The following is a 27,629-nucleotide window of genomic DNA, read 5'->3' as shown; positions in this document are numbered from 1 at the left end:
CAGTCTCAACGTCAACAGTGAAGAGGTGACTCCGGGATCCTCTGTCCAGTGTTTATGTTCTTTTGCCCATCTTAATATTTTATTTTTATTGGCCAGTCTGAGATATGGCTTTTTCTTTGCAACTCTGCCTAGAAGGCCAGCATCCCGAAGTCGCCTCTTCACTGTTGACGTTGAGACTGGTGTTTTGCGGATACTATTTAATGAAGCTGCCAGTTGAGGACTTGTGAGGCATCTGTTCTCAAACTAGACACTCTAATGTACTTGTCCTCTTGCTCAGTTGTGCACCGGAGGCTCCCACTCCTCTTTATATTCTGGTTAGGGCCAGTTTGCTCTGTTCTGTGAAGGGAGAAGAACACAGCGTTGTACGAGATCTTCAGTTTCTTGGCAATTTCTCTCATGGTACGTAACATTATATAAGGTAGCATTGTTTAAAGTGGCTAGTGATGTATTTACATCATTTCCCATCAATTCCCATTATTAAAGTGGCTGGAGTTGAGTCAGTGTCAGTGTCAGTGTGTTGGCAGCAGCCACTCAATGTTAGTGGTGGCTGTTTAACAGTCTGATGGCCTTGAGATAGAAGCTGTTTTTCAGTCTCTCGGTCCCAGCTTTGATGCACCTGTACTGACCTCGCCTTCTGGATGATAGCGGGGTGAACAGGCAGTGGCTCGGGTGGTTGATGTCCTTGATGATCTTTATGGCCTTCCTGTAACATCGGGTGGTGTAGGTGTCCTGGAGGGCAGGTAGTTTGCCCCCGGTGATGCGTTGTGCAGACCTCACTACCCTCTGGAGAGCCTTACGGTTGTGGGCGGAGCAGTTGCCGTACCAGGCGGTGATACAGCCCGCCAGGATGCTCTCGATTGTGCATCTGTAGAAGTTTGTGAGTGCTTTTGGTGACAAATCGAATTTCTTCAGCCTCCTGAGGTTGAAGAGGCGCTGCTGCGCCTTCTTCACGATGCTGTCTGTGTGAGTGGACCAATTCAGTTTGTCTGTGATGTGTATGCCGAGGAACTTAAAACTTGCTACCCTCTCCACTACTGTTCCATCGATGTGGATAGGGGGGTGTTCCCTCTGCTGTTTCCTGAAGTCATGGGTGAACAGGGAGTACAGGATGGGACTGAGAACGCACCCCTGAGGGTGCCATCACCATCGGCATATCTATTTATTGTGGCCATCGAAATGTTAGCTATTCAAATCAGATCCAACAATAATATCAAGGGCCTAGAAATGTGGGGCTTAAAAACAAAGGTGTCATTACGCTGATGATTCATGTTTTCTCTTTAGTCCACAATTTGTATCCCTCCACAGCTTAAAAGATGATCTAGATACTTTTTCTAACTTCTCTGGACTAGAATCAAATTATCATAAGTGTATACTATACGTATTGGATAAATAAAAAATACAACATAAGATGGTCTGACGGTGAAGTGGACATACTCGGTATTCATATCCCAAAAGAACAAAATTAACTCATTACAATACATTTTTATAGAAAGTTAGCAAAAATAGATCCAAATCAAATCCAAATCAAATCTAATTTTATTTGTCACATACACATGGTTAGCAGATGTTAATGCGAGTGTAGCGAAATGCTTGTGCTTCTAGTTCCGACAATGCAGTAATAACCAACGAGTAATCTAACCTAACAATTCCACAACTACTACCTTATAACACAAGTGTAAAGGGATAAAGAATATGTACATAAAGATATATGAATGAGTGATGGTACAGAACGGCATAGGCAAGATGTAGTAGATGGTATCGAGTACAGTATATACATATGAGATGAGTAATGTAGGGTATGTATCTTGTTACCGTGGAAAGGAAAATACCTGTCTATTTGTGGAAAAATCCCCCTGGTTAACTTATTAGTCATATACCAGTTTACCTATTTGCTTATGGCCTTGCCGACACTTAGCAACTTGTTTTTAAATTAAATGAGCTAAATATATTCCATTTCATTTGGAACAGCAGGCCAGACAAAATTAAACAGACCTATTTATATAGTGGATATGAATTCCGATGGCAGAAAGTATACAATATTAAAACATTAGACCTCTCACTAAAGGCTTCAGTATTCAAACGTTATGCTTAAATCTGAACTGTTTCTCTAGCAGATTAGTAAGAAAGTCTCACCCCATATTCAATAATGGCCTTTTTCCCTTTATTCAGATTACAAACTCACTTTCCCTTATTTGAAAATGAAATAATCTCAATAATATCGCTATTTTTAAAGCAAGCCGTATAAAGTTGATTGCAATTTCACTTTAACCCACCAGAAAAGACACAACAACAAATATTATGGTTCAACTCAAATATACTAATTGATTAAAAAAAACAATATTTTCAAAATATAAAAAATATGTAATAATAGGTATTCTTTGTAAATTATATCATAAATAGGACTGGTGGAGTTATGGCACACATGCAGCTAACAAAAATGTATGGAAATATCTTCTCGACTCAAAATTACAACCAACTAAATGCAGCATTACTGCAAAAAGGGAAGAGGCAAGTGGAAGGGGGAGAAAGTAAGGAACTTTTCTGTTGACCCTGCATTAAAGACTAAAATTGGCTAAAGAAAATTGTGATAAATGAAAAAGTATACCAGTTTCATTTAAGGACCAAAAAATGGACACCTGTGCCATATAGATTGCAAAACAGTTGGGAAGAGACTTTCGATGTACTGATTCCATGGCACATGGTTTATGAACTGATACAGAAAACAGGGCTGAATTCAAAACGTAGAGTTTTTCAATTTAAATGATTATACAAAATTCTTGCAACCAATGGAATGTTATATATGTGGGGGATACAACCATCCAAGCTCTGCAGATTTTTCTGCGTAGAGACAGAATCATTAGATCATTTGTTTTGGTACTGTCCATATGTAGCTTGTTTTTGGTCGCAGGTTCAGGAGCTAACTCTGCAAATAGCACTGCTGGGTGATTTAAAAAGTCTAAGTCAATCGATTAATAATATAATTACATTATTTGCAACATTTTTTAGCTTTAACGTACAATAAGAATCAATAAAAATATAAAGGTTCCGACATTTTGTTGAACATCACAGCACAGTTGAAAACTGGATGGTGTTCAGAGATAGATGGGAGGGGTTGAGTGGAGCTGAAAGATGGGACTAAAAACAAACTAAATATAACTATTGTAAGCTATACTGTGTCCGTAAAATGTATATAGTATGTATAAGCTGGAAGTAGAAGCCTAAGAGTTGTTGTCCATTAGTTTACTCCAATTAGTGGAGAGATGGTAGGGTCAAGGGGAAAAAGATCCAGAGCGCTATGGAGCAGGTTTTCATCAAGGATCTCTCTGTACTTTGCTCCATTCATCTTTCCCTCGATTCTGACTGGTCTCCCAGTCTCTGCCGCTGAAAAATATCACCACAGCATGATGTTGCCACCTCCTTGCTTCACCGTAGGGATGGTGCCAGGTTTCCTCCAGACATGACGCTTGGCATTCAGGCCAAATAGTTCAATCTTGGTTTCTTGGTTTCAGACTGGTGTGAAGGTTCACCTTCCAACAAGACAACGATCCTAAGCAAAGAGTGTGCAAAGCTGTCATCAAAGTATCTCAAATCTCAAATATATTTTGATTTGTTTTATACTTTTTTGGTTACTACATGATTCCATATGTATTATTTCATAGTTTTGATGTCTTCACTATTATTCTACAATGTAGAAAATATTAAAAAATAAAGCAAAACCCTGGCATGAGCAGGTGTGTCCAAACTTAACTGGTGCTGTGTATATATATATATATATATATATATATATATATATATATAAGTGCATCAACGGCATCGTCCCCACAGTGACCATACATTCATATCCCAACCAGAAGCCATGGATTGTAGGCCACATCCTCACTGAGCTAAAGGCTAGAGCTGCCACTTTCAAGGAGAGTAACACTATTCGGACGCTTATAGGAAATTCCGTTACACCCTCTGACTAACAATCAACAGGCAAAGCGTCAATACATAACTAATATCAAATTCTACTACACCGGCTCTGACCCTTTTCAGATGTGGCCTTGCAAACTATAACGGATTCCAAAGGGAAACCCAGACGTGAGCTGCCCAGTGACACAAGCCATCAGACAAGCTAAATTCCATTTATGCTCACTTCGAGGCAAGCAACACTGAACCATGCATGAGAGCACCAGCTGTTCCAGACGACTTTGTGATTATGATCGCCGTAGCCGATCTGAGTAAGAACTTTAAACAAGTTAACATTCACAAGGCCACAGGGCCAGATGGATTACAGGGATGCACACTCACATCTGTAGCCATGAAATTTTTTGAAAGTCTAGTCATGGCTCATATCAACACCATCATCCCAGATACCCTGGACCCACTCCAATTCGCATACCGCCACAACAGATCCACAGATGACACCATTTCTATTGCACTCCACACTGCCCTTTCCCACATGGACAAAAGGAACACCTACGTGAGAATGCTGTTAATTTATTACAGCTTTGCGTTCAACACCATAGTGCCCTTCAAGGACCCTGGGACTGAACACCTCTCTCTGCAACTGGATCCTGGACTTCCTGACGGGTTGCCTCCAGGTGGTGAGGGTAGGCAAAAACATATCCGTCATGTTGACCCTCAACACGGGGGCTCCTCAGGGGTGAGTGCTAGACTCCAACACTATCATTAAGTTTGCCAACAACACGTAGGTGGTAGGCCTGATCACCGACGACGATGACGACGAGCCCCTTTATCCACATTATAGCAGGGGGTGTAAAGCCATAACACATGTGTTTTCCCAGCAGCAGACTATGATGTGTGCTGCCAGATGTTGCATTTATGTTACAGTTCAATAGGATTCGGAATGTTTTAGCCCTAGTGGTCAGGTGTATACAGTACACTGCTCATAGACAGGCCAAAGCTGGCATTCTCTGCTGCTTTGGGTAAAGACGTGGAACCCTACAATACTGACACCACTGTGGTCTACCCCAATTTCAGGTACTGCTCATACACCAATCTACATATAATATACACGTGTCCACAGGGGCCAGCTATAATCAGTGTGTCCAACATTACTAACAGGCTGCTGCATTGTCTGTGAGAGACAGACAGTGTTGATGTCTCCATGTTTTTTTTTCTGATGCAGTTGTCTTCACAGCACCAGTGAGAGAAGTATACTACCTCAGATTCAGTGCCAAGGACAAGCGCTCATCACAGTACAAGGACTTACGTTTGTTCAAGAATGACCTGGGTATAATGTGGTACAATAGTCACGGACACAGAGTGAATGTATCCAATGGAGTGACTCCAGAGCTGGAAGAGGGACACTTGGTCTGCATGCGCCTCCCCTCTGACCACAGGCTCCTTGATTATCGCAATAATCACAACATAGTTAAATAAAGGTGAAATAAATCAAATAAAAAATTCAGCGGTGTCCTGCTCTTCCGTATGTGAGGGAACACCACAAACACTGTGTTGAGCCAAAATGATATCTAGACATGGGTAGTCTGAGCTCCAATTAATACATTTGCAAACATTTCTAAAAACCTGTTTTTGGTTTTGTCATTATGCGGTATTGTGTGTAGATTGATGAGGGGAAAAAACAATTTAATACATTTTAGAATAAGTCTGTAACGTAACAAAATGTGGAAAAAGTCAAGGGGTCTGAATACTTTCCGAATGCATTTTATGTAAGGGGAACACCAGTAAACGCTGTGTTGAGCCAAAATGATATCTAGACATGGGTATTCTGAGCTCCAATTGTTCCTGTATTAAATATACATAATACAAATAAACAATTATTATGACTAGTGTTATGTATTATTTACTGTCAGTTTTGCATCTTATTGCTGAACATATCCTTGCTGTTAGCTGTTTTCCTTCATATCTGTTCCCTTCTTACTCAAAACATATATCTGTTCCCTTCTTACTCAAAACATATAATATATGTTCCCTTCTTACTCAAAACATATCATATCTGTTCCCTTCTTACTCAAAACATATATCTGTTCCCTTCTTACTCAAAACATATCATATATGTGCCCTTTTTACTCAAAACATATCATATATGTTCCCTTCTTACTCAAAACATATCATATCTGTTCCCTTCTTACTCAAAACATATCATATCTGTTCCCTTCTTACTCAAAACATGTCATATCTGTTCCCTTCTTACTCAAAACATATATCTGTTCCCTTCTTACTCAAAACATATCATATATGTTCCCTTCTTACTCAAAACATATCATATCTGTTCCCTTCTTACTCAAAACATATCATATCTGTTCCCTTCTTACTCAAAACATATCATATATGTTCCCTTCTTACTCAAAACATATATCTGTTCCCTTCTTACTCAAAACATATCATATCTGTTCCCTTCTTACTCAAAACATATCATATCTGTTCCCTTCTTACTCAAAACATGTCATATCTGTTCCCTTCTTACTCAAAACATATATCTGTTCCCTTCTTACTCAAAACATATCATATATGTTCCCTTCTTACTCAAAACATATCATATCTGTTCCCTTCTTACTCAAAACATATCATATCTGTTCCCTTCTTACTCAAAACATATCATATATGTTCCCTTCTTACTCAAAACATATATCTGTTCCCTTCTTACTCAAAACATATCATATCTGTTCCATTCTTACTCAAAACATATCATATATGTGCCCTTTTTACTCAAAACATATCATATATGTTCCCTTCTTACTCAAAACATATCATATCTGTTCCATTCTTACTCAAAACATATCATATCTGTTCCATTCTTACTCAAAACATATATATGTTCCCTTCTTACTCAAAACATATCATATATGTTCCCTTCTTACTCAAAACATATCATATCTGTTCCCTTCTTACTCAAAACATATATCTGTTCCCTTCTTACTCAAAACATATCATATGTTCCCTTCTTACTCAAAACATATCATATCTGTTCCCTTCTTACTCAAAACATATATCTGTTCCCTTCTTACTCAAAACATATCATATCTGTTCCCTTCTTACTCAAAACATATCATATCTGTTCCCTTCTTACTCAAAACATATCATATCTGTTCCCTTCTTACTCAAAACATATATCTGTTCCCTTCTTACTCAAAACATATATCTGTTCCCTTCTTACTCAAAACATATCATATATGTTCCCTTCTTACTCAAAACATATCATATCTGTTCCATTCTTACTCAAAACATATATCTGTTCCCTTCTTACTCAAAACATATCATATCTGTTCCATTCTTACTCAAAACATATATCTGTTCCCTTCTTACTCAAAACATATCATATCTGTTCCCTTCTTACTCAAAACATATCATATCTGTTCCCTTCTTACTCAAAACATATCATATCTGTTCCCTTCTTACTCAAAACATATCATATCTGTTCCATTCTTACTCAAAACATATCATATCTGTTCCCTTCTTACTCAAAACATATCATATCTGTTCCCGTCTTACTCAAAACATATCATATATGTTCCCGTCTTACTCAAAACATATCATATATGTGCCCTTTTTACTCAAAACATATCATATATGTTCCCTTCTTACTCAAAACATATCATATCTGTTCCCGTCTTACTCAAAACATATCATATATGTTCCCTTCTTACTCAAAACATATCATATCTGTTCCCTTCTTACTCAAAACATATCATATCTGTTCCCTTCTTACTCAAAACATATCATATATGTGCCCTTTTTACTCAAAACATATCATATATGTTCCCTTCTTACTCAAAACATATCATATCTGTTCCCGTCTTACTCAAAACATATCATATCTGTTCCCTTCTTACTCAAAACATATATCTGTTCCCTTCTTACTCAAAACATATCATATCTGTTCCCTTCTTACTCAAAACATATCATATCTGTTCCCTTCTTACTCAAAACATATCATATATGTTCTCTTCTTACTCAAAACATATAATATATGTTCCCTTCTTACTCAAAACATATAATATATGTTCCCTTCTTACTCAAAACATATCATATATGTTCCCTTCTTACTCAAAACATATCATATCTGTTCCATTCTTACTCAAAACATATCATATCTGTTCCCTTCTTACTCAAAACATATCATATATGTTCCCTTCTTACTCAAAACATATATCTGTTCCCTTCTTACTCAAAACATGTCATATCTGTTCCCTTCTTACTCAAAACATATATCTGTTCCCTTCTTACTCAAAACATATCATATATGTTCCCTTCTTACTCAAAACATATCATATCTGTTCCCTTCTTACTCAAAACATATCATATCTGTTCCCTTCTTACTCAAAACATATCATATATGTTCCCTTCTTACTCAAAACATATATCTGTTCCCTTCTTACTCAAAACATATCATATCTGTTCCATTCTTACTCAAAACATATCATATATGTGCCCTTTTTACTCAAAACATATCATATATGTTCCCTTCTTACTCAAAACATATCATATCTGTTCCATTCTTACTCAAAACATATCATATCTGTTCCATTCTTACTCAAAACATATATATGTTCCCTTCTTACTCAAAACATATCATATATGTTCCCTTCTTACTCAAAACATATCATATCTGTTCCCTTCTTACTCAAAACATATATCTGTTCCCTTCTTACTCAAAACATATCATATGTTCCCTTCTTACTCAAAACATATCATATCTGTTCCCTTCTTACTCAAAACATATATCTGTTCCCTTCTTACTCAAAACATATCATATCTGTTCCCTTCTTACTCAAAACATATCATATCTGTTCCCTTCTTACTCAAAACATATCATATCTGTTCCCTTCTTACTCAAAACATATATCTGTTCCCTTCTTACTCAAAACATATATCTGTTCCCTTCTTACTCAAAACATATCATATATGTTCCCTTCTTACTCAAAACATATCATATCTGTTCCATTCTTACTCAAAACATATATCTGTTCCCTTCTTACTCAAAACATATCATATCTGTTCCATTCTTACTCAAAACATATATCTGTTCCCTTCTTACTCAAAACATATCATATCTGTTCCCTTCTTACTCAAAACATATCATATCTGTTCCCTTCTTACTCAAAACATATCATATCTGTTCCCTTCTTACTCAAAACATATCATATCTGTTCCATTCTTACTCAAAACATATCATATCTGTTCCCTTCTTACTCAAAACATATCATATCTGTTCCCGTCTTACTCAAAACATATCATATATGTTCCCGTCTTACTCAAAACATATCATATATGTGCCCTTTTTACTCAAAACATATCATATATGTTCCCTTCTTACTCAAAACATATCATATCTGTTCCCGTCTTACTCAAAACATATCATATATGTTCCCTTCTTACTCAAAACATATCATATCTGTTCCCTTCTTACTCAAAACATATCATATCTGTTCCCTTCTTACTCAAAACATATCATATATGTGCCCTTTTTACTCAAAACATATCATATATGTTCCCTTCTTACTCAAAACATATCATATCTGTTCCCGTCTTACTCAAAACATATCATATCTGTTCCCTTCTTACTCAAAACATATATCTGTTCCCTTCTTACTCAAAACATATCATATCTGTTCCCTTCTTACTCAAAACATATCATATCTGTTCCCTTCTTACTCAAAACATATCATATATGTTCTCTTCTTACTCAAAACATATAATATATGTTCCCTTCTTACTCAAAACATATAATATATGTTCCCTTCTTACTCAAAACATATCATATATGTTCCCTTCTTACTCAAAACATATCATATCTGTTCCATTCTTACTCAAAACATATCATATCTGTTCCCTTCTTACTCAAAACATATCATATATGTTCCCTTCTTACTCAAAACATATATCTGTTCCCTTCTTACTCAAAACATATCATATCTGTTCCCTTCTTACTCAAAACATATATCTGTTCCCTTCTTACTCAAAACATATATCTGTTCCCTTCTTACTCAAAACATATATCTGTTCCCTTCTTACTCAAAACATATATCTGTTCCCTTCTTACTCAAAACATATCATATATGTTCCCTTCTTACTCAAAACATATCATATCTGTTCCCTTCTTACTCAAAACATATCATATATGTTCCCTTCTTACTCAAAACATATCATATCTGTTCCCTTCTTACTCAAAACATATATCTGTTCCCTTCTTACTCAAAACATATCATATCTGTTCCCTTCTTACTCAAAACATATATCTGTTCCCTTCTTACTCAAAACATATATCTGTTCCCTTCTTACTCAAAACATATATCTGTTCCCTTCTTACTCAAAACATATCATATATGTTCCCTTCTTACTCAAAACATATCATATCTGTTCCCTTCTTACTCAAAACATATATCTGTTCCCTTCTTACTCAAAACATATATCTGTTCCCTTCTTACTCAAAACATATCATATCTGTTCCCTTCTTACTCAAAACATATCATATCTGTTCCCTTCTTACTCAAAACATATCATATCTGTTCCCTTCTTACTCAAAACATATCATATCTGTTCCCTTCTTACTCAAAACATATATCTGTTCCCTTCTTACTCAAAACATATCATATCTGTTTTGAGTAAGAAGGGAAGGTGGGGTTGGAAGGGGTTTTGAAATTGTATTTTTATATTGCATTACATCTCCAACTATCCCTGAGAAATCAACATATTATATTTGCATGCATACACAGTATATTACTGTACCATATATTTGCATGCATACACAGTATATTACTGTACCATATATTTGCATGCATACACAGTATATTACTGTACCATATATTTGCATGCATACACAGTATATTACTGTACCATATGTTTGTATTTTTGGACTATTTTATGCAACAAAAAAACAAGTCATATCATAATTGAAAACAACTGTCAATATCTTCAATGAACTGAATTTAAATGAATTTTCCTTGAACTGTGTTGAAATGGAATTGCCCCAAACCGATCTATTGTGGATTGAATTGTGTGGAAGTGTTTTACTACTACCTGCTGGTGTACTATGGTATTGTCATAACGTACCCCCATCAACGTGTTGACCTCCACCTTTGCATATGAATCCCTGATCACAGTCAATATCAAGGACTAGTAAATATGTATGGAACTCAGAGATGCAAAGCAGACTTCTTATTCTGCTATGCATAATGCAAAGAACGAACATCTTCCAAATAATTGATTCTCAGGAGAAAGGGCCTCACGATCCTTCCATTGCCATTTTGTACCTTTTCACTAAAGGTGCATCTTCCATATTTTATAGTGAGTGGATCAATGTATCACTGAATTACCACGATATCCAGGCTCCAATAGGTGTGGAGACTGCATTACCATGACATCCAGGCTCCAATAGGTGTGGATACTGTATATAACCCAACAGACTCTAATAGGTGTGGATACTGTATATAACCCAACAGACTCTAATAGGTGTGGATACTGTATATAACCCAACAGACTCTAATAGGTGTGGATACTGTATATAACCCAACAGACTCTAATAGGTGTGGATACTGTATATAACCCAACAGGCTCTAATAGGTGTGGATACTGTATATAACCCAACAGACTCTAATAGGTGTGGATACTGTTTATAACCCAACAGACTCTAATAGGTGTGGATACTGTATATAACCCAACAGACTCTAATAGGTGTGGATACTGTATATAACCCAACAGACTCTAATAGGTGTGGATACTGTATATAACCCAACAGACTCTAATAGGTGTGGATACTGTATATAACCCAACAGACTCTAATAGGTGTGGATACTGTATATAACCCAACAGGCTCTAATAGGTGTGGATACTGTATATAACCCAACAGACTCTAATAGGTGTGGATACTGTTTATAACCCAACAGACTCTAATAGGTGTGGATACTGTATATAACCCAACAGACTCTAATAGGTGTGGATACTGTATATAACCCAACAGACTCTAATAGGTGTGGATACTGTATATAACCCAACAGACTCTAATAGGTGTGGATACTGTATATAACCCAACAGGCTCTAATAGGTGTGGATACTGTATATAACCCAACAGACTCTAATAGGTGTGGATACTGTTTATAACCCAACAGACTCTAATAGGTGTGGATACTGTATATAACCCAACAGACTCTAATAGGTGTGGATACTGTATATAACCCAACAGGCTCTAATAGGTGTGGATACTGTATATAACCCAACAGACTCTAATAGGTGTGGATACTGTTTATAACCCAACAGACTCTAATAGGTGTGGATACTGTATATAACCCAACAGACTCTAATAGGTGTGGATACTGTATATAACCCAACAGACTCTAATAGGTGTGGATACTGTATATAACCCAACAGACTCTAACAGGTGTGGATACTGTATATAACCCAACAGACTAATAGGTGTGGATACTGTATATAACCCAACAGACTCTAATAGGTGTGGATACTGTATATAACCCAACATACTCTAATAGGTGTGGATACTGTATATAACCCAACATACTCTAATAGGTGTGGATACTGTTTATAACCCAACAGACTCTAATAGGTGTGGATACTGTATATAACCCAACAGACTCTAATAGGTGTGGATACTGTATATAACCCAACAGACTCTAATAGGTGTGGATACTGTATATAACCCAACAGACTCTAATAGGTGTGGATACTGTATATAACCCAACAGACTCTAATAGGTGTGGATACTGTATATAACCCAACATACTCTAATAGGTGTGGATACTGTATATAACCCAACAGGCTCTAATAGGTGTGGATACTGTATATAACCCAACAGACTCTAATAGGTGTGGATACTGTATATAACCCAACATACTCTAATAGGTGTGGATACTGTATATAACCCAACATACTCTAATAGGTGTGGATACTGTTTATAACCCAACAGACTCTAATAGGTGTGGATACTGTTTATAACCCAACAGACTCTAATAGGTGTGGATACTGTATATAACCCAACAGACTCTAATAGGTGTGGATACTGTATATAACCCAACATACTCTAATAGGTGTGGATACTGTATATAACCCAACAGGCTCTAATAGGTGTGGATACTGTATATAACCCAACAGACTCTAATAGGTGTGGATACTGTATATAACCCAACATACTCTAATAGGTGTGGATACTGTATATAACCCAACATACTCTAATAGGTGTGGATACTGTTTATAACCCAACAGACTCTAATAGGTGTGGATACTGTTTATAACCCAACAGACTCTAATAGGTGTGGATACTGTATAAAACCCAACGGCATTGATGGAGTTAAGATACATTGAAGCCAATCTTGCAGCACTCATATTAAGCCTACATGGCCTTGCAATTGCCTAGCAACAAAGATGTGGAACAAAGAATTTGTGAGCGAGAAGTGGATGTTTGACTCACTTATTTCTATAAGGCTACATTCGATTAGACTGAAGTTACTTCATACAACCTGTTAATGTATTTTACGTTATTTCTTGGTTCACTTCTACCTAGAATTGAATCATAGCCAAAATGTACGGCATTATCTCTTTGTATAACCCAATGGCTGGGTCATTTTAACAATGTGGTAAATGAATAATGGATACCATCCTCAAAATGATAAGCAAGACAGACCACATTTCATGGTCTCATGGTCTGGATGTGGACCGTGGGCTGCCATTTGATTATCACCGATGTAGACTGTATTAGTTGGCTTGCAGGAGAGCTCCTCGGGCATCCCGAGTGGTGCAGTGGTCTAAGGCACTGGGTTCACTGGGTTCGATCCCGGGCTGTGTCATAGCCGGTCGCAACCAGGAGACCCATGAGGCGGCGTATAAATGGCCCAGCGTTGTCTGGGTTAGGGGAGGGTTTGATGTCCTTGTCCTATCATGCTCTACCCCTGTGGCTGGCCGGTTGCATGCACGCTGAGGTCTCCAGGTGTACGGTGTTTCCTCTGACACATTGGTGCGGCTGGCTTCCAGGTTAAGAGAGCAGTGTCTCAAGAAGCAGTCCGGCTTGGCAGGATCGTGTTTCAGAGGATGCATGGCTCTTGACCTTCGCCTCTCCTGAGTCTGTACGGGAGTTGCAGCAATGGGACAAGACTGTACCTACCAATTGGGGAGAAAAAGGAGTGCACCTCAGTACCCTGGATTCTATATGCTAGAAAATACAATTATGATATCAAATATACTAGATCCATTTTTGTCACTTGTCTCTAGTACACAACACTTGTTGTTTTTCACTATTAGTAAGCATTATGGATCTATAGGTTTAAACCAGGGTTCTATAGACTAGCAGAATACATGACTTAAGAAATTATGTTTACCACCTGCAGTGTTTGCATACCTGCTCCTTTAAAGAAGGTATAGGGAAAGCTTGAAACTTCTTTTGGTTTTAGCATTCATCGACATAACATTACCTCGGTAGTTATAGTGCGATAGAAATGTTGACCCAACATATGCAGAGTTGACCGTGAATGCCGTCTCTGCTAACGCGGGACTGTTTCCGTTACATTTCAATCACTCTGTAATGCTGATACGAATTGAATTATACTATATTGAATTGAATTTTTCCATAGTAGTGCAGACTTGGAATATGAACACATGGTAAAGAATTTGAACCTAAGAGGTGTGTGTGTGTGGGTGCATTACTCCTGTCTCTGTGGTCCTCTATCTAGGAACGTGGTCAACTCTAAGGAAAACAAAAACGGGCTATTAATATGATACGCTACTACACTAATTTAACTATATTTCTGATAAAAGACCACAAGCTAGACATTTCAGTAATGTTGTCTTTATTTCGATATTATACTTCATTCTAAAATTTATTTTCACATGAAGTTATGCCTCAAAACAAAAGATGTGTTTTAGAAGGAAAATGTGGCTCACAAAATAAAGGCATTCTTTCTTATAATCTTCCAATGAACAACACCAGAATCATCTCCATGGTAACAATCAACAGATATTGAATTAGCGAAAGGATCCTCTCTAAATGCTTGACTTCATCTAATGCTGAAAAAGTATATATATAATAATTAATGTTCTGTTCATACATATACTCCTGAGATTCAGAGAGAGGGCAAGAAAAGTCACTCAATATGTTGAACTTTTCCCAGATTTAAAGAGGAAAGCAAAAAACAATAGGCTACTTAAATACGTTACTATCTTTATGTATGTTTATTCTATACCTCCTATATCTTTGGGTTATTCATTTTGTATTAATGAATTGTCAATAAATGCCCTAGAGAAATAAATTAATCAAATGTTTTTGTCATTTTCGCTGGAGCTCTTATCTAGAGCAACTTAGAATAATGAGTGCATACATTTTCATACTTTCCTGTACTGGTCCCCTATGGAAATCAAACCCACAACCCTGGTGTTGCAAACACAACGCTCTATCAACTGAGCAACATGGGAATACAATTGCATCCTACAGTATTGTATGATGGAAAACCGGTGCAAACCTCACAGCTCTAAAGTACAATGGGAGCCATGAAGCAATGCTGTGGGAGACAACTGCAAACGGCCGAACGTCTGTACAAGTTTGCTGTTGTGCATTTTCATTTTCATCTTTATACTATCTTCCATTTGTATTCTGTAACTCTGGGTGTGGCTGGATGGCTGATGATGAAGATAGATGATATACGCATCATAGAACGAGTTTCTGTATATTTATTCTGTGTACAACAACGGACAGTTACAGGCAATGACACACTTGTTTAGCGATTGAAAACTTTGGTGATGCATAACAGCTTGTAAATACCTGAACATTTTGTATTTTTATATTGCTCTGAAATTAGTCATAATGCTTTATTTTACAATGTCGAGCGGCGGAACGACAGTTTTGACACAAGCGTACATAAAGTTGAAGTTGTAAGTTTACATACCCTTAGGTTGGAGTTATTAAAATTCGTTTTTCAACCACTCCACACATCTACTTCGTGCATGACACAAGTAATTTATCCAACAATTGTTTACAGACAGATTATTTCACTGTATCACAATTCCAGTGGGTCAGAAGTTTCCATAAACTAAGTTGACTGTGCCTTTAAACAGCTTGGAAAAATCCAGAAAATTATGTCATGGCTTTAGAAGCTTCTGGTAGGCTAATTGACATCATTTGAGTCAATTGGAGGTGTACCTGTGGATGTATTTCAAGGCCTACCTTCAAACTCAGTGCCTCTTTGCTTGACATCATGGAAAAATCTAAGGAAATCAGCCAAGACTTCAGAAAGAAAATGGTAGACCTCCACAAGTCTGTTTCATCCTTGGGAGCAATATCCAAACGCCTGAAGGTACCACGTACGTCTGTACAAACAATAGTACGCAAGTATAAACATTATGGGACCACACAGCTGTCATACCGCTCAGGAAGGAGACACGTCCTGTCTCCTAGAGATGAACGTACTTTGGTGCGAAAAGTGCAAATCAATCCCAGAACAACAGCAAGGGACCTTGTGAAGATGCTGGAGGAAACAGGTACTAAAGTATCTATATCCACAGTAAAATGAGTCCTATATCGACATAACCTGAAGGGCCGCTCAGCAAGGAAGAAGCCACTGCTCCAAAACTGCCATAAAAAGCCAGACTACAGTTTGCAACTGCACATGGGGACAAAGATGGTACTTTTTGGAGAAATGTCCTCTGGTCTGATGAAACAAAAATAGAACTGTTTGGCCATTATGACCATTGTTATTTTTGGAGGAAAAAGGGGGAGGCTTGCAAGCCGAAGAACACCATCCCAACCGTAAAGCACAGGGGTGGCAGCATCATGTTGTGGGGGTGCTCTGCTGCAGGAGGGTCTGGTGCACTTCACAAAATAGATGGTTACATGAGGAATGAAAATTACGTGGTTATGTTGAAGCTACATCTCAAGACATCAGTCAGGAAGTTAAAGCTTGGCTGCAAATGGGTCTTCCAAATGGACAATGACTCCAAGCATATTTCCAAAGCTGTGGCAATTTGGCTTAAGGACAACAAAGTCAAGGTATTGGAGTTGCCATCACAAAGCCCTGACCTCAATCCCATAGAAAATTTGTGGGCAGAACTGAAAAAGCGTGTGCGAGCAAGGAGGCCTAAAAACCTGACTCAGTTACACCAGCTCTGTCAGGAGGAATGGGCCAAAATTCACCCAACTTATTGTGGGAAGCTTGTGGAAGGCTACCCGAAATGTTTGACCCAAGTTAAACAATTTAAAGGCTACCAAATGCTGATTTAGTGTACGTAAACTTCCAACCCACTGGGAATGTGATGAAAGAAATAAAAGCTGAAATAAATAATTTTCTCTACTGTTATTCTGACATTCTAACTCCTAACTGACCTAAGATCCTAACTGACCTAAGACAGGGAATTTTTACTGTGATTAAATGTCAGGAATTGTGAAAAACTGAGTTTAAATGTATTTGGCTAAGGTGTATGTTAACTTCTGACTTCAACTGTACACACTCAAAGAGGAACCTGACAAATAACTTTCGACGAATAGCAAGAAAAGTAGGACAGCTATACTGTACATACAAAAAGGATTGTAGCGGTGACTTCGCGATCATGTCACCTCCAAAATGTATTTCCAGACGTGAGATGCTCTAGAGCTGGTACTGTTTATTACACTGTCAACACCGACCCATAACCCGCTTTTCTGTAGAGCTGGTACTGTTTATTACACTGTCAACACCGACCCATAACCCTCTTTCTCTAGATCTGGTACTGTTTATTACACTGTCAACAACGACCCATAACCCTCTTTTCTGTAGATCTGGTACTGTTTATTACACTGTCAATACCGACCATAACCCTCTTTTCTCTTAGCTTTATATACACAATGGTAAACTAGGAAATATGCAGTGAGTACTTCGATCATCACTCACCCTCGTGGGTATAAAAGACCATTCCAAAACTCATACCCCCCCCCCCCCTCCCCCCACTGTCCCCTTAAAACAAATCTGGGGATTGAAGTCTGTCCTCAGTTGTCTCAACTCTACTGGGGATTGAGATTTTGGATGAAGCGAAACAAGTGTCCATCTGTCAGGTAGATTGTCTGTTTGTCCAACTGTTGAAGAGGGATCCTCCAAGTCCCAAAGCAGATGACTCTGTCTTCTGCCCACCATCACCAAAGCAATCTGTCCTCTTTCTGTGTAACATGACTGGTGACATCAGTGACCTCATTTCCTCCTCCGCTCACTCAATGTCTGTGACATCACTTCCTGTCCATGATGTCACTTCCTTGGCTAAATGAAGGTTGGTGTCCAGAGCTGAGGGTCATGTCTTAAAAACAGCTTTCTTCCCTTGTCTCCTCTCCCTCGCAACCGCTAACTTAAAGTTACCTTTAGAACCTAAATAGCCAACTGCTAACCTAAAGATACCTTTAGAACCAAATGATGGAACAATGGAAACCAGCACCTTGCACCGTCAGCAGTTCAAGAGGAAAGGGAAACAAAGAAAGGAAGCCATTTTGGGGCATAAGGTCCTGGTGTCCATTTCAACAGTCAGGAACAACAGAATGGAAGGACAATGGGAAGGGAGGCCATCTTGAGAGCCAGTATCACTGGTCCTAGTCCTGGCTTTTACTGCCCGTTGGTCTCTAGCATTAATGTGGGAGTGGATGGGGTGGAGGAAGGAGAGGCGACCGACCCCTTCTCCCCCCCGGGGCTGGCAGTGGTTGGGACGCTCTCGGGGGCCTTGGCTCCTGCGGTAACAGCGGCCCTGGCAGCTGTGATGGCGGACACGGGCTTGGGCTGGGTCTGCAGGCCGGGGCTGCAGATGAGGTGGTGGCGCTCCCAGTCCTTGTGCTGGCAGAAGGAGCCGCAGTAGCGCGCCGCATTGCAGCCGCTGCACGTCTCGCTGGCCTTGCGACCACAGTTCCAGCAACACTGAGGGGGAGAGAGAGAGGGAGAGTTTAGTAGAACTAAATAATATACTATGGCTATGCACGTCTGTGTATGTGTAGTGTAAACTACGTGCAGGGGGAGAGAGTTCACTAATAGGAGGAGAGGTGTGTGTGTGTGTGTGTGTGTGTGTGTGTGTGTGTGTGTGTGTGTGTGTGTGTGTGGCAGGGACAGAGTTAAGTTCACTAATAGGAGGAGAGGTGTGTGTGGGGGGGACAGGGACAGAGTTAAGTTCACTAATAGGAGGAGAGGTGTGTGTGGGGGACAGGGACAGAGTTAAGTTCACTAATAGGAGGAGAGGTGTGTGTGGGGGACAGGGACAGATTTAAGTTCACTAATAGGGGGAGATGTGTGTGTGGGGGACAAGGGACAGAGTTAAGTTCCCTAATAGGAGGAGATGTGTGTGTGTGTGGGGAACAGGGACAGAGTTAAGTTCACTAATAGGAGGAGAGGTGTGTGTGGGGGACAGGGACAGAGTTAAGTTCACTAATAGGAGGAGAGGTGTGTGTGGGGGACAGGGACAGAGTTAAGTTCACTGGGGGAGTGGTAGGTAAATACCACAGTAGTGTCTACATGTCCTGCAGCTTTGACTCTTACTCACTTCACAGTATGTGTGTATACAGCGATGTACCTGTCTACTAACATATCCTCCATACCTCGCTTGAGTCCTCCTGCTCATTGATGACCTGGATGGCGTCCTCCGTGGCCTTCCTCTTGGCCTCGGACAGTGTCTTCTCCATCTTGGCCCGCTCGGACGTGATCATCTCAAAGGCCTTGTGCTCTGCCTCGGCCACTGCTTTCTGGACCTCGTCCATGGCCTGGCGCTTCACCTCGTTCACCGCCTCCTCTGTGTGGGAAAGAAGGGGGGCGGGTTATATTGTTATGGTATGTTCAGGATATAGTAGAGACTTTGTAAGAGATCTTTACATAAAATGTTGTTAAATAATATTTTTTAATTAGTGTGATAGAGAGAATGAGAGAGAGGAGGGAGAGAGAAGAAGAACACACACACACACATGCAGACACACACACGCACAGGCACACGTGCAGACACACACACGCAAAGGCACACGTGCAGACACATACACGCACAGGCACACGTGCAGACACACACACACACACACACACACACACACACACACACACACACACACACACACACACACACACACACACACACACACACACACACACACCACTGTTGTACAAGGCCTAACCAGCTTTTCTCCAGATCTCATCAGGCACGTAGCCTGAGCCTGGTCGCGGCGCAAAGTCTCTCTGGGATTCTGTGGCATGGAAAGAAGAGAGAGAAGAGAGGGGAGAGAGAGAGGAGAGAGAGAGGGGAGCGAGAGAGGGGAGAGAGATAGGGGAGAAAGAGAGGAGAGAGGAGAGAGAGAGGGGAGAGAGAGGGGAGAGAATTAGATTAGCATCATCCTCTATTTACTTAAAATTTACAATCTCCCTCAATAGCTAGCCCCACCAAATTAAAACTTTCCCAGTTGTCCAACTAAACTGAATAGCCGGGCAGCTTGAATAGTGAGTACAATGGCTACCACAGAGGGGCCAACAACCAAGCTGTAGCTATATACTGTCTGTTCTCTCTCTCTACATCCCTCTGTTTTCTCTCCCTCTCTTCTCTGTCTCTCTCTCTATACTGCTCAATACCTGGTGCCCATGCCCAAGTTCTGTGGTGCCCAGGCTGCGTTTGGGCTGTGTACACTGTGGCCAGGCACACTGCTGAGCACACAGATGGCGCTCCGGCTGGGCTGTGGGCAGCCAGATTTGGGTCTTACAGGACAGCCTTCTGTGGCCGATCTGGACAGAGCAGCGCTGGCACCTGTCTGGGGGCCACGGGGCAGCATGAGCCCCGGAGAGACGGGCGCTGAGAGATAAACACTGCCAGCAAGGCTGCGCTTGCATCCCAAATGGCACCCTATTCCCTACATAGTGCAGTACTGTTGACCAGAGCCCTATGGAACCCCGTCAACTGCATTGCATTTCAAAGGGAATAGGGCACCATTTGGGAAGCGTCCTGTATGTATAAGATCTAAATGTCTCAGTAGTAGTGTTGATGGGTGTAGTTCTGCAGATGAACACAAGATGGCAACCTATATGGTGACTATGTGAGGGCGCAGTAGCTGGTGACAGTTGCTTCAGTTCAGTAGCTCACCATCAAGGCGACTACTAATTGCTATCACTTATCCCTTGATTGATTCGACAGGACTCACATATGACAAGATACACACCTGATCAACAAATTTATATAAAAGGACAAATCCTAAGGTGAGAAATGAACTTAGTTTGATATGATAAGAGTTATAATGTAAAGATAAAATACCACCCACCACTGCTGAGTCCCTCGGTTGTGTGGGGGCTGTGGGTCTTGGAGAAGGGGGCGGGAACCGCTGCTGTGCGGGGGCTGTGGGTCTTGGAGAAGGGGGTGGGCACGGTGGCGGCCCCTCCCTTGCGGGGGTCTTCCTGCTCGCTAGAGCGCCGCCGCCAGTAGTTGAGCTCCTCGCGGTCCGACTCCTGACAGCGCCGCAGCACAGCCACCGACCGACGCGTCTTCTCCACCATCTCCACAATGCAGTTCAACACCTTGGAGACGAGAGGGAGAGAGAGACGAGAGGGAGAGAGACGAGAGGGAGACACGAGAGGGAGACGAGAGGGAGACGAGAGGGAGACGAGAGGGAGAGAGACGAGAGGGAGACACGAGAGGGTGACAAGAGGGAGAGGAAGAAAGAGACGAGAGGGAGAGAGACGAGAGGGAGAGATGAGAGGGAGACACGAGAGGGCGACAAGAGGGAGAGGAAGAAAGAGACGAGAGGGAGAGAGACGAGAGGGAGAAAGAGACGAGAGGGAGAGACAAGAGGGAGAGACGAGAGGGAGACACGAGAGGGAGACACGAGAGGGAGAGACGAGAGGGAGAGCGACGAGAGGGAGAGATGAGAGGGAGACACGAGAGGGAGAGGGAGACACGAGAGGGAGACAAGAGGGAGAGGAGAGAGAGAGGGAAGAAGTGACATTTAGAGGAAGATCAATTAGGATTCTTAATTGTTTTTCTTTTTAAAACTGCTCAGATACTGTCCAACTAAATATTAATATTGATAGCCCATTTCTGCAGATACATGCATGGCCAGTAACAATGATTTAGTTTACAATTGTCTTAGTCTGAGTACATGAGTCTCAACACATATTGCCGAGAATGAGAGATATATATATAAACATTTGCTTTATACAAAACAAAACATTAAAAACACCTTCCTGATATTGAGTTGCACCCCACTTTCGCCCTCAAAACAGACTCAATTCGTTGGGGCATGAACGCTACACTGTGTCGAAAGTGTTCCACAGGGATACTGGCCCATGTTGACTCCAATGCTTCTCACAGTTGTGTCAAGTTGGCTGGATGTCCTTTGGGTGGTGGACCATTCTTGGTGCTGACAGAGAGGGCTGCCGTGCTTCTAGCTCTTAGGAAACGTTGCAGTATTTTTTTAATGTATTATTTCTTACTATTCGCCCAGAAAATGTTTAGAAGCATTTCGCTGCACCCGCAATAACATCTGCTAAACATGTGTATGTGACCAATACATTTACATTTGACCTGTTGAGTGTGAAAAACACAGCAGCATTGCAGTTCTTTACTCAAACCAGTGTACCTGGCACCTACTACCAAACCCTGTTCAGTTCAATCTTTTGTCTTACCCATTCACCCTCTGAATGGCACACATACATAATCCATGTCTCAATTGTCTCAAGGTTAAAAAACGTGTCTTCAACCTGTATTCTCCCCTTCATCTACACTGATTGAAGGGGATTTTAACAAGTGACATCAATAAGGGATCATAGTTTTCACCTGGATTCACCTGGTCAGTCTATGTCATGGAAAGAGCAGGTTTTCATAATGTTTTGTACACTCAGTGGATATCATGGCTTCATTTCATTGGGTAGGACTCCTACTTTGGGCCACACAATTCAATGCATGGCTCTCTGTGATGTTGACAGCAAATGGCCTTAAACAAAAGTCTGCCACTGTGAACGGGACACCAAGTGTGACAAAGCTTCGATGGCTCCGCCAGACAGTAAGAGTTACTACAGCACTAGTAGTGCCAGTGGTCGGCAGCGACGGCTGCTGTCAGCAGCAGTACTTACATGATCCAGATGCCTCCACTCATCGGCCCACTCTCTGTCTGTCAGCCTGTGGTCCACGGGCTCCTCGCGGTAGCCCCCGTTAGTGCCTGATTAGAAAGACGAGAAAAATGAAAGAGGAACGTAATGTTACAGAATCCATCATAACAAATTACTATCACGGGAAGTGAGGCAGAGAGAAGAGGGGGAGGTCTATAGATCCCATTCACACACACACTCACTCTATATATAGTGCCTTTGTAAAGTATTCAGCCCCCCTTGACTTCTTCCACTTTGTTAGGTTAAAGCCTTATTCTATAGTGTATTAAATCGTTTTTTTCCCCCTTCAATCTACACACAATACCCCATAATGACAAAGCAAAAACAGTTTAGATTTTTTGCTAATTTATCACATAAAATAAACTGAAATATAACATTTACATAAGTATTCAGACCCTTTACTCAGTACTTAGTTGAAGCACCTTTTGCAGCGATTACAGCCCCGAGTCTTCTTGGACATGACGCTAGAAGCTTGGCACACCTGTTTTGGGGAGTTTCTCCCATTCTTCTCTGCAGATCTTCTCAAGCTCTGTCAGGGTGGGGAACATGGGGAACGTTGCTGCACTGGACGGGGAATGTTGCTGCACTGCTATTTTTAGGTCTCTCCAGAGATGTTTGATCGGGTTCAAGTCTGGACTCTGGCTGGGCCACTCAAGGATATTCAGAGACAAAGCCACTCCTGCGTTGTCTTTGCGGTGTGCTTAAGGTCGATGTCCTGTTGGAAGGCTCCGTTCATCTTTGCCTCGACCCTGACTAGTCTCCCAGTCCCTGCCACTGAAAAACATCCCCACAGCATGATGCTGCCACCACCATGCTTCACCGTAGGGATGGTACTGGGTTTCCTCCAGATGTGACGCTTGGCATTCAGGCCAAAAAGTTCAATGTTGGTTTCATCAGACCAGAGAATCTTGTTTCTCATGGTCTGAGAGTCCTTTAGGTGCCTTTTGGCAAACTCCAAGCGAACTGTCATGTTCCTTTTACTGATGAGTGGCTTCCGTCTGGCCACTCTACCATAAAGGCCTTATTGGTGGAGTGCTGCAGAGATGGTTGTCCTTCTGGAAGGTTCTCCCATCTCCACAGAGGAACACTAGAGCTCTATCAGAGTGACCATCGGGTACTTGGTCATCTCCCTGATCAAGGCCCTTCTTCCACGATTGCTCAGTTTGACCGGGAGATCAGCTTTAGGAAGGATCTTGGTGGTTCCAAACTTCTTCCATTTAAGAATGATGGAGGCCACTGTGTTCTTGGGGACCTTCAATGCTGCAGAAATATTTTGTTACCCTTCCCCAGACCTGTGCCTCGACACAATCCTGTCTCTGAGCTCTACAGACAATTCCCTCGACCTCATGCCTTGGTTTTTGCTCTGACATGTACTGTCAACTGTGGGACCTTTTTTAAACAGGTGTGTGCCTTTCCAAATCATGTCCAATCAATTACATTGACTACAGTTTGACTCCAATCAAGTTGTAGAAACATCAAGGATGATCAATGGAAATAGGATGCACATGAGCTCAATTTCAAGTCTCATAGCAAATGATCTGAATACTTATGTAAATAAGGTATTTCTGTTTTTATTTTTTATAAATTTGCAAAAATGTTGCTTTGTCATTACGGGGTATTGTGTGTAGATTCGTGAGGATTTTATTTTATTTGATAAATTTTAGAATAAGGCTGTAATGTAACAAAATGTGGAAAAAGTCAAGGGGCCTGAATACTTTCCGAAGGCACTGTATATATTTATACTCCGGACTCCGACATTGCTCGTTCTAATATTTCAATATTTCTTAATACCATCCTATGACTTTTTATTTGTGTGCATTGTTGTGAATTGTTCGATATTACTGCACTGTTGGAGCTAGAAACACAAGCATTTTGTTACACCCACAATAACATCTGCTAAATATGTGTATGTGACCAATACAATTGGATTTGAAAGTCTATTAACATGAATCATAATCATAATAGTTATGCCACAATGAAGCAGTGGATGGTCAGATTTCACAACAGTATTCCATGTCATGATCATAGCTTAGTGACAAGATGGGCTTTACCATCTCGCTCCCTTAAACACAAGAGAAAGAAAAAGAGTAGCCAACTCAAAGGAGAGAAGGGAGAAAATGAAGACAGTTAGAAAAGACAAAGCGATAGAGAGAAAAATAGATGTATCCTACTGAAGACAAGTGGGGGGGGGTCGTAAAAACAAGAAAGAGTAAAAGGAGGTAAAAAACAGAGAGAAAGAGAGAGAGAGGGGATGAAAGTTAGAGAAAGAGAGATTAAAAGACAAAAAGAGATATTAAAAGACAGAAAGAGAAAGGCCTTTTGATGAGAACCAGACTCCGGCCCAGCCACAGCAGACAGCCCCACATCTGGAGGTCAGCTGTCAGTGTAAAACCACCACCACCCCCTCTCCTCCTCATCCATGCCCCCCATTGGGCTCCCCTGGCTGGGTAACTGTCGGGGAGGAGTGGGCCTTCCCTCCCCCTGGTCTGGAGCATTCCAGCGGGGAGCCGCTCAGGCTGAGTGGAGCAGGCCCACTTCTTCACACAGATTCCCCCTGGCTAAGTGGAGCTGACACCCGCTCTGGTTAGGAGGAGCTGGGGGTGGGGGCACACACGCAAACACTCAGAGACAAATACACACATTAGACAACCTAAAAAGACAGATACACACACACACACACACACTCAAGCCTTCCCCATGCTTCGGTTCGGCTGCGGCCTGGCCGAGTTCGGCTAACAGAACCAGTGTGCTCACATACGCCCTTAAAATACCTTTGCTTGGAAAAACAAGAAAACAGCGGCAAGTTGTCCATCTTGAGACACCGTAGCAGTATACAGTTCCTCAAAATAGTCCGAATGAATCTAATGTAACTCAGTAAATCTGTCGTTAATTTGGAAGGATTTTGTTGAGGAGATCTTAGTCGCGCAATTTGACATCTAACTAAGATGTTTGGTGCAGTAGTGATGTGTGGGTTGACTCATAATCCGCAAAAACCTAAATTGCGCCCATGCTGGCTATATACTGTTAGGTAAATTGTCATGGTAGGGTGTTGGGTGTCGTGACAAATAATGGATGCTATGCTCAAATGTAAAGTACGTGACGTGCTAAGAACGTCCAACTCTGGGGTAACGGTAACGTTACAGTCCTTTGGCTTTAGTGAAGCCCGCGAAATCTGGTGTGTTATATTTGCTCTTTGCGAAGGGTTTTTCCCTCAAACTCTGTAATTCAAATGTTTTCAGACACACACACACACAAAACATAGCAGGTTACAAAGTAGCGCTTCATAGATACGTTTTGATGTATGGGTTGTCACTTGTCAGGGTCCGAATTCATGTTTCGCCCACCTCATTTTCATGGTGAGTTCTAGCTAACTAGAACTGGGGCGGCAGGGTAGACTAGTGGTTAGAGCGTTGGTGAGCTGACAAGGTACAAAGGTTAGTGCTATCCGGCATCCATACACCTAACCCAAACCTCAACCATAACCCAAACCTTAACCCTTACCTAACCCAAACCTTAACCCAAACCTTAACCCTTATCGTAACTATATTAAATGTCAACTTCAATGGGGTATGGTCGTCCCAAGGATCACAGATAGTAAGGACCGCTCACTGAGGCAACGTTTGGGGCGAGAGGTAGCGCTGTGCCAACGGTGAATTTTTTATTGATATTTTTCCTTTCAAGTGACAACTAACAGTTACCAGAATTATGTGGCTACAGCCCTATAATCGAGGGAACAATAGCTAAACACCAATACATTGAAAATGTGTCTTATATTGTTGTTTTCCAGCTGGCATGAGTTGCTCAGTCTTCAGAGCCTAGGCAATTGTTTTGCTAGAATCAGTGCAGTTTAACCTCCTTTCACTAGAGTAAGACAGATTGTCTTTCCGGTGCTCCTAAAATTTTATTTCCTCAAATTTAAGAAATCATCTTTCTGAGTATTTTAGCAGGGCTGTTTTAAGCCCGATCTATACAGGAAAATGGATTTCATTCCAGCTATAATACAAATATTGCCAGATATATCAGTTATCTGTTAATATTTCTACTCTACAATTGGAATCGTATCGGATCCAAAAATCACATATCTGCTTTAAATAATACCCCTTCTCTGCTTTAAACAATACCCCTTCTCTGCTTTAAACAACACCCCTTCTCTGCTTTAAACAACACCCCTTCTCTGCTTTAAACAACACCCCTTCTCTGCTTTAAATAATACCCCTTCTCTGCTTTAAACAACACCCCTTCTCTGCTTTAAATAATACCCCTTCTCTGCTTTAAATAATACCCCTTCTCTGCTTTAAATAATACCCCTTCTCTGCTTTAAACAACACCCCTTCTCTGCTTTAAATAATACCCCTTCTCTGCTTTAAACAACACCCCTTCTCTTCTTTAAACAACACCCCTTCTCTGCTTTAAATAATACCCCTTCTCTGCTTTAAATAATACCCATTCTCTGCTTTAAATAATACCCCTTCTCTGCTTTAAATAATACCCCTTCTCTGCTTTAAACAATACCCCTTCTCTGCTTTAAATAATACCCCTTCTCTGTTTTAAACAACACCCCTTCTCTGCTTTAAATAATACCCCTTCTCTGCTTTA

At 40.7% G+C, this 27,629-nt stretch overlaps 1 protein-coding gene across 4 annotated transcripts in view; it reads right to left on the bottom strand.

Moving 5' to 3' along the window:
• Positions 1-15,618: 15,618 nt before the first annotated feature.
• Positions 15,619-27,629, bottom strand: part of LOC110529037 (protein CBFA2T2) — a 71,119-nt gene continuing 59,108 nt past the window's right edge. For all 4 annotated transcript variants that reach the window (XM_036984128.2, XM_036984130.2, XM_036984129.2 and 1 more), the window contains exons 7-11: positions 22,998-23,083; positions 21,191-21,443; positions 20,063-20,131; positions 19,502-19,692; positions 15,619-18,830 (exon numbers count right to left, since the gene is read on the bottom strand). In XM_036984128.2, coding sequence (XP_036840023.1) covers positions 18,525-18,830; positions 19,502-19,692; positions 20,063-20,131; positions 21,191-21,443; positions 22,998-23,083 — 905 coding nt within the window. In that variant the 3' untranslated portion in view covers positions 15,619-18,524. The remainder of the gene's footprint in view (positions 18,831-19,501; positions 19,693-20,062; positions 20,132-21,190; positions 21,444-22,997; positions 23,084-27,629) is intronic.

This window comes from Oncorhynchus mykiss, chromosome 7 (assembly GCF_057628025.1).
Source record: "Oncorhynchus mykiss isolate SJ-2025 chromosome 7, ASM5762802v1, whole genome shotgun sequence".
In the NCBI taxonomy this organism is placed as follows: Eukaryota; Metazoa; Chordata; class Actinopteri; order Salmoniformes; family Salmonidae; genus Oncorhynchus; species Oncorhynchus mykiss.
Note: the sequence above shows the minus strand (reverse complement) of the source record. Positions and strands in the feature narration are given on the sequence as shown.